Source organism: Mirounga angustirostris, unplaced genomic scaffold, assembly GCF_029215605.1.
Source record: "Mirounga angustirostris isolate CCGP_5_RB_7025 unplaced genomic scaffold, mMirAng1.0.hap1 SCAF_2, whole genome shotgun sequence".
NCBI lineage: Eukaryota > Metazoa > Chordata > Mammalia > Carnivora > Phocidae > Mirounga > Mirounga angustirostris.
In genome coordinates this window covers 159,128,927-159,137,652 of record NW_026991710.1, presented here as the reverse complement: position 1 = coordinate 159,137,652, position 8,726 = coordinate 159,128,927, and the positions used below count along the sequence as shown (strand labels likewise).

The 8,726-nt window shown below is 44.0% G+C and overlaps 1 protein-coding gene across 1 annotated transcript; it reads right to left on the bottom strand.

Moving 5' to 3' along the window:
- Positions 1-7,685: 7,685 nt before the first annotated feature.
- On the bottom strand, positions 7,686-8,002 carry LOC123847434 (small ribosomal subunit protein eS27-like). The gene has a single exon (XM_045879317.3). The coding sequence runs from the start codon at positions 8,000-8,002 to the stop codon at positions 7,748-7,750; it is 255 nt and encodes an 84-aa protein (XP_045735273.1). The 3' UTR covers positions 7,686-7,747.
- Positions 8,003-8,726: the final 724 nt, after the last annotated feature.

The following is an 8,726-nucleotide window of genomic DNA, read 5'->3' as shown; positions in this document are numbered from 1 at the left end:
AGTTGGCCTCCAGTTAACCTTTTTCCTCTGCTTCCCTTTGCAGTAAAACTTCTTGAAAGAGTTGTCTTTACATGTCTCCATGTGCTCTCATTCATTCCCTCTTGAGCCCATTCCAAACAGCTCTTCTCAAGGTCACCCGTGACGTCTTTACCGAACAATAGAAATTTGCAATCCTTACTTGATGGAATCTGTTACCACATTTGACACAGTTGAGCACTCATTCCTTCTTTAAGTACCTTCTTTTATTGGCTTCGGGGTCACTGCCCTCACATTGGATGTGCTCCTCATCCTTCCTGGTATCGCCCCATCTCCACACCTCTAACTCTTAGAGGGTTTCTCTTGTCCTCTCATTCCCTCAGCAATCACATCTGGAATTGGCTTTAAACTCTCTATGCCCATGACTTCCAATTTATTGTTGCCAGTTGGATTTCTCCTGTCTCCCATCCTTATATCCAACTGCCTATCCTCCCATCTCTTTTTGTATGTCTACTAGGCAACTTGACCCTAAGTACCAATTTGGGGGAAATATAGGGACCAAGAAACATGTTAAAATAAGCCATGAGAGTCCAGTCAGCAAAATCTTGATTTTGTCTGCAGGACAAATGACTCCATTTCTTCAACAAACAAGTTGTAAGGGATAAAAATGAAGAATCAGGAGGACCCTATGTTAAAAGAAATTTAAGACAGAATGTCAATCAGTTACAATATATGGACCTTACATGATATAGATTCTGAGAACTGCAAAAACTTCTCAACATGAAGACTCCCTTCAAACCCCTGCCCTAAGAAGCTTGACCAAACTTCAACATGGCTTCTAGCAGCTTACGGCCCTGTCCCTGGGACAACCCAGCCCCTTTTGAGTTCCTGTTTGGAAAAGCTCAGAGGTGTCAAAAAAAAAAGTTGCTGTTTGTTGTAACAGGTCTCTGACATCGGCCCCATCTCGTTTTCTTTTCTTTTTTTTAAGATTTTATTTATTTGACAGAGAGAGATACAGCGAGAGAGGGAACACAAGCAGGGGGAGTGGGAGAGGGAGAAGCAGGCTTCCCGCGGAGCAGGGAGCCCGATGCGGGGCTCGATCCCAGGACCCTGAGATCATGACCTGAGCCGGAGGCAGACGCTTAACGACTGAGCCACCCAGGCGCCCCCCCATCTCGTTTTCTTAGAGCACTCACTAAAAAGGGCTTGCGATGGTGAATCCTTCCTCTGTTCCTTGAGATGTATGTGTATCTTCTGTAACTCCGAATGTCTGTCTCAAGGACCTGAAAGCCATTCCTCTGAAGTATAATCAGAAAGGAGAGGTCTTTGGTCTCCCTGTCTCTGGGAGGATAGATTCCTAACTTCCCATAATTGCCAGCTAGCAGACATTGCTGGCCTAATCACATTTACAGTGACCAACCCTTTATAATTTTTAGCATGAGGCCCTGCTCTTCATTCTCCGTTTAAAATGCTCTGTTGCCTCTTCACAAATCCGAATGGAGCTCAGCTCTTTTCCCTACTGGCAGTGGTTACTGAATAAAATCTGTTTTCACTGCTTTAACTAATATCCAGCTTTATCTTTGACATTTCTAACAAATTAAAAAAAAAACTCAGGAGGTAATCTTGTATATCTGTATATTGACTAGATATTTGATAATATTAAATATTTATTGTTAGTTTTTTTTAAGTAATGGTGTTGTTCTATTTTTCAAAATCATAATTAAAAAGTATTTATCTGGAATGTTGTCACTTCTCACCACACTTTCAGCATTATCACTCTTGACCAAACCAGCATCCTCTCTTGTGGGACTTATGACTGCCTATTAAACAATCTGCCTGCCTCTGTGATGCCAACCCCCAACCCCCCCACCTCCCCCCACCCGGCCACCAGTCTGTTCTCAACACACAGCCAGAGAGATCTTGGTGAAATGTGCCATATCATGCCACTTACCACCTCACTCAGAGTAAAAGCCAAGTCTGTTCAATCTACCAAGACCTCATGGATCCTCACGTGTCCTCTGTGATCTCATGTCCTACCCTCCTGGGTCACTCAACTCCAGCCACACAGGCCTTGCTACTTTTGAAACAAAACAGGCAGATGCCAGCTTTAGGGTCTCGGCATTATTTCCCCCCTACCTAGAATCCACTTCCCCAGGGGCTCCCCCTTGCCTAGAATCGACTTCACGTCTTGTTTCCTCACTCCTTCAGGTTTCTGAGACTACAGAACCTGACCGCACTACATAAATTAGTGAGGCCCCCATCCCCCACACTCCTAGTGCCCCTTTTCCTGCTCCCTTTTTTCCATAGCATCTACCACCATCTGACATATTTTTATTTCCTTTTTTTTTTTTTTTTGCCTGATATTCCCCTTAGAACATAAGCTATGTGACAGTAGGGACTGTTTTGTTCGTTACTGTTTCCCCAGAACTTGAAATAGTTCCTTGCACATAATAGGCACCAAATGAATATTTGTTGAAAGAATGAAGGAATGGCTATTCTTACGTAGGTTGTAGGTGTGTGCTAAAGAATTGTTCCACATTTCTGAGCAATTGCAAAAAAGGACTTTGCAAGTCTCCTCGCTTCCTCCCAAGGGAAGACTGTCCCTCACTTTTCCAGAGAGAAGAAAGGATCTCATTGACCTTGTGAGCAGGGCTTTGGGCCAAGTCAATGTACTGTTCTAGTGGCTTTCATTGCTGAGTATGTAATTGGCATTGGTGTTTTCCATGAACGCACTGTGAATGCTCATAAATGCCTGAAGAGATTAGATCAATCTGGAATTCTGCATCAGGAAAGTGCTAGTGATTTGGGGACTGTGCAACCTTATGACCCCTTGAAGCTAAAAATCTCTCTGATTCATCATTTTCCTGATTGATCATTTTCCAGGGAGGCTGCCTCCACCAGGAGGCACCCCTTTTTGTGGGGGGGGAGGGGGGGTTGCCTCCCTCATGTGGCTAAGAGGTATACCTCTTTTGAAAAGCAGCTTTTAGGGGTGCCTGGGTGGCTCTGTTGTTAAGCATCTGCCTTCGGCTCAGGTCATGATCCCAGGGTCCTGGGATTGAGCCCTGCATCGGGCTCCCTGCTCAGCGGGAGGCCTGCTTCTCCCTCTCCCACTCCCCCTGCTTGTGTTCCTGCTGTCGCTGTGTCTCTCTCTGTCAAATAAATAAAATCTTTTAAAAAAAAGAAAAGCAACTTTTAGCTTCTATTGGGTTCTTGTCAAAGCTGAACACCTGATGGGGCTGAAAAACATGCCCGTAGAGACCCTGTGACGGTTATCTTGGGGGCGGGCGGGGGGTAGGTTAATTCAGACCCAACAACACATAATGTGGGAAAGGGCCTGAGAAGCCTCACTTATCTGATGGAGATGGTATATTTAAGTCTACAGCTACCTGGCCTCGGTGGCATTTTCAGCTTTACGTGAAGAAAAGGCAGCTTTCCCTTTGGGGGAAAGGTTATCCTCCACTGCAGAGCTGAAGCAAAGCCACTTGCTCAGTGGGATTCTCGATCCACACAGGTTGCCCTAAATGCCTGGGCCGGGCTCTCTGACGGTCTGGCTCTGCTGAAACCCCTGATGTCCCCCGGGGCCTCTGTGGCTGGTCAGCGTTGGTGCCAGCTACGTGGAATGGAAAACAGATGTGCTCACTCCTCTCAGTGGGCAGAACTCAAAGCCATCCTCACAGCTCCAGCCAGTACTCCCTGATGAAGCTTGTTACATTTTTACTGCTTCTTGGGCTGTTGACAATGGCCTAGCTGTTTCGTCTGCCACTTGGAAAACTACAGACTGGCAGATTCTTCCCTCTTTGGGGTCATGGACCATGGAAACAAATCACGGCTGCTGACGGAGCTATTTGGGTCTCTCGGGTAGGTGCTCATGGTGAGGGTCCATCCTCTGAGACCGACCAGGACCAAGCTGCAGATGAAGCTTGCACTGTCCACACAGCCACATCCGCTGCCTGGACCCGTGACTGAAGCAGACACGCAGCACAGCCCCCAGCATAGACTGGGCCCTGAGTAAAGACTCTGTATTTCAGATGCACCAGCCGTTACTGCATGCCAGGCCAGCGACTCATAATAAAAGTTGAACTGTTTGTCTCTTGGAGAGGGAGGCCCATTGCACAGGGCGAGGCAGTTGAGTCCATCGAACATTTGATCCCCTCCTGGGGCTACTGGTGGTGGCTCACCACTGTTGATCATTTTTCAGGTTGCAATCTTGCTGCAGTGTTGACTCTGGCTAGCTCCTTGTAGCCCTTGAAACTGATACTTGTTATATTTCTGGCTTTTCAGACATTTGCAGTCTGACCACGATGCACCTTTGATCGCAGTGGGCTCTCAAGCTACTCAAGGTGTTTGACGGCCCTCTGTATTATCCACATCCACAGGCGTCTGGGATTGTGGAGCATTGGAATTGATTCTTCAAAAATCAACTCAAAATGATTTCTGATCCTACCTCCATCACCTCCTCCTGGTTGGGGCATATTAGTAAGGCAGTGTGGTCACTAAATTTGACTGTTTTAGAAAGCAATCATTTCTTCTTGGCCACTCCCTGGTACTAATCAGGTGAAAGGTGGGATGTTCTACAGACCTATTTTAAGAATTTGAGATTCCCTGATGCACATGATGTTTCTTTCTTCTGAAGGCAATCCCAGCAGACCTGGTAGCTTCACCCTCTGGTGGCTGCCCAGCCAAAACAGGCCCAGGGGAAGGGGATTCAAGTTTAATGCTGATAATCAAGATTTTGGAATATTGTTATACAGTTTGTTAACATTCACACTATAAAGGAATATCAAGTGTGACAATCTGATTTTGAATTCCCCTCCAAGAATTTTTGCCCCAAACTAAACAATTTTGTGTGAGACCCACAGTTCCCAAACCATATCATGCACGCCAGGGTGCTGCAGCAGTAAGCCCATGGACCACCAGAGAATATTTTAAATGTTCAAGGGAGGGGCGCCTGAGTGGCTCAGTCAGTTAAGCAACTGCCTTTGGCTCCTATCATGATCCCAGGGTCCTGGGATCGAGTCCCACATCAGGCTCCCTGCTTACGGGGGAGCCTGCTTCTTCTTCTGCCTGCCACTCCCCCTGTTTGTGTGCACGCACATACACACTCTCTCTCTCTCTCGACAAATAAATAAATAAAATCTTTTTTAAAAATTTATAAAAATAAATGTTCAAGGGAAGCACAGTGATACTCAACATCCGTGGGAAACTGTGTGAACCACTAGTATAAGGTAGATCGTGGTTCCAACATTGGATTATTATCCAATTAACAATGTCATATCTTTGCACAGTTGGGTTTCCTACAGTTGCTGTGATAAAAAGCACGTATTGTGTGAATATCAGTGTGGAACAGGCAATGAGCATCCAATCTGATGCCAAGGTTTGAAAACTCGTACAGCTCCCAGCACATCCCATTAGCACGTAATTATGGTTACTTAAAAATAGAATAAAAGTATTATTTTTCTTTCAATTTATATGTATTATTTTTTCAAATGGCTACAAAGTGGTGACAACATAAATATATATTAAGATATATGCCTGGGTGGCTCAGTCAGTTAAGCGTCTGCCTTCAGCTCAGGTCATGATCCCAGGGTCCTGGGATCAAGCCCCACATCTGGCTCCCTGCTCCGCGGGAAGCCTGCTTCTCCCTCTCCCACTCCCCCTGCTTGTGTTCCCTCTCTCACTGTGTCTCTATCTGTCAAATAAATAAATAAATAAATCTTAAAAAAAAAAAAAGATATATGGACCTGGGGCGCCTGGGTGGCTCAGTCATTAAGCGTCTGCCTTCGGCTCAGGTCATGATCCCACGGTCCTGGGATCGAGCCCCACATCGAGCTCCTTGCTCGGTGGGAAGCCTGCTTCTCCCTCTCCCGCTCCCCTTGCTTGTGTTCCTGCTCTCGCTCCCTCTCTCTCTGTCAAATAAATAAATAAAATCTTTAAAAAAAAAAGATATTTGGACCTGACAAATTAATAATGGGATTTTTAGGTGTTTCTTTTGTCCTGAGTTGCTGTGAAAGAAATTACTCAGACACTAGGAACACAACTGATTAAATTTTATAAAAATACCCTTGTCCCTCTTATATCTGATCCTTCTGGACAAATGGTCTGGGTGTGACAAATAGTAAGTTTGTAGTTACTGGAATGGAACACAGTGGGAGGAGCATAATGAATTAGGCACCAGGGAGGAACCACTTCGGTCCCCTGGAAGGGGTGGGAGAGGGTAGGACGTTAATAAGTCTTCCAGAACTGCCTCTAGAGCTTCCCCACAAAGGAAAGCACCCTGCTCCTCTCCACCTGTTGCAAGCCCTTGACACTGAACTGACTGCTCACCTGGCCTTCTGTTCGATCACCATTCTCTTTAATCTTAGCCAGGGTCTATCAGAAAAAGCAGAAGCCAGTCCTATCTCTGCCCCTTCCACACAAAACACCCATCAGCACCTCTGGATCTCATCATCACTCCCCTATCCATTGATCAGTCATTCCATGGGTGGATGGATGAATGCCACTTGGCTGGTAGTATGGACAGGTAGAGGACGGTGAACTGACTGCCCCCTAGCAGTCCCTCAAAAAAAAAAAGGGCTAAGCTCTTTGAACACCACTAAGAACCCTAAGGATTACAATCCTTCTGGGAGGCCACATTGGAGATGTTGTCAGGCTGTACCCCTGACTGAGGTAGGGTCCTACTTGGGGGACCCAGCAGTTGTAAATCTTCTTTTTTTTTTTTCCAGGAGCACCGTAAACACCTTTGGTACATGGAAGCCAAGTGTTAACTTGTCTGCTTCCCCAAATCATGGTGACTTGCACTTAATGGTGAGTAATGAGAGACCATAAGAACACCACCAGTAGGGGTGCCTGGGTGGCTCAGTCATTAAGCATCTGTCTTTGGCTCAGGTCATGATCCCAGGGTCCTGGGATCGAGCCCCACATCGGGCTCCCTGCTCAGGCAGGAAGCCTGCTTCTCCCTCTCCCACTCCCCCTGCTTGTGTTCCTGCTCTTGCTATCTCTCTCTCTGTCAAATAAATAAATAAAATCTTAAAAAAAAAAAAAAAAGAGCACCATCGGTAGATCACATAGCTCTTAGACAACTGCAGAGATCTCTTCAAAATGAGGCTGTCCTTTATGACTTGGAGATAACTAGCTTGTTATTCATGTGCAGTCTGTGGGGAGTTCTCTTCATGATAGGAGTTGTCCTATTAGAAAAAGTACTATGAAATTTGTCCCTGAATTTAGCTGAAGTGATCAATGACAGCACCTTGACTCTGGAAGGTATTCAGATCAGAACCCTTTCTTTCCAGTTCTTGACAAAAATTCTTTTAGAAGAGCACATGCTACATAATAAACTCTATATGAATATTTGTTAAACAACAAGCACATAAAACCAATAAAGCCTGTGATCTGTGTTATTCAAATCTTCCCTAACCTTACTGATTTTTTTGGTTTGCTTGATTAATCAATTACTAGGAGGTGTATGTTGTCAACTTCCAGTTTGTCAGTGGATTTTTCCATTTCTCTTTGTATTCATCATTTTTTGTTTTACATATCTTGATGCTATGTTATTAGATGCATATAACTTTAGAATGGTTAAAATTTCTTGAATCCTCCATTATTTTTTTTTGCCCATAATCAAAACTTTATTGAAAAAATGACAGCAAATAGATCACTGTTGTAAACCATACAAAATTAAACATAATTACATTATCTTGGTAGATTAACTGGAATTACTAAACTCATAAGGCTTTCTGTGATATAACACAAATTCAAGAGGTCGTGTGGATCATTAGCGTTGCTTTCTTCTAAATAAACACCCCTCTGTGAGTCTGGCCTTTCCTCCTGTTGGCTGGCACAACACTGTTGAACAGCCTACACAAAGAACCGCCGTCTGAGCATGGCTGAAAACCGTGGTAACCTTGTAACAACCTGGACATTTTACATCCAAAAAATAGGAATTTGGGCTCTGAACTAGCTGTTTCTTTTTGTGTTTTTTCTTTTCCTCTTCCAAGGATGGGTGTAGTAAATCTCTAGCCAAAGGCATATTGATCCTTTCGCAATCCCAGCCAGTCCCGATCTCTGAATCCTCCATCATTATTAATTGACTCATTTTTTCCTTAATAATACTTTTACTTTAAAGTTATTTTGTCAGGGCGCCTGGGTGGCTCAGTTGGTTAAGCGACTGCCTTCGGCTCAGGTCATGATCCTGGAGTCCCGGGATCGAGTCCCGCATCAGGCTCCCTGCTCGGCAGGGGGTCTGCTTCTCCCTCTGACCCTCCCCCCTCTCATGTGCTCTCTCTCATTCTCTCTCTCTCAAATAAATATAAATAAATAAATAAAGTTATTTTGTCAGAAATTGATACAGCAGCACGAGCTTCTTTTTTCTTTTCTTTTCTTAGCATTTGACTTTCAACCTTTCTCTATTATTATGTTTTACGTCTATCTCTATCTAATTAAATGTCATATCATTGGATTTTGTTTTTAAAATCTAGCCTGACAATTCTTGCCTTTTACTTGGAAAGTTTGGTCCATTTATATTTATCATAATTACTAATACTGTTCGATTTATTTCTACCACTTAATTCGTGCTTTCTCTTTGTCCAGATTTTTCTGTGATTTATTGTTCTTCTTTCTTGACTTTTTGTTTGGATTGATTGACTTTTTTCTAATTTTTCCTCATACTGATTGAAAATATATGCATTTTATTTCTTTAAATGTTTCTTAAAATAGGACTACCACATGATCCATATGATCCAGCAATTCCATAT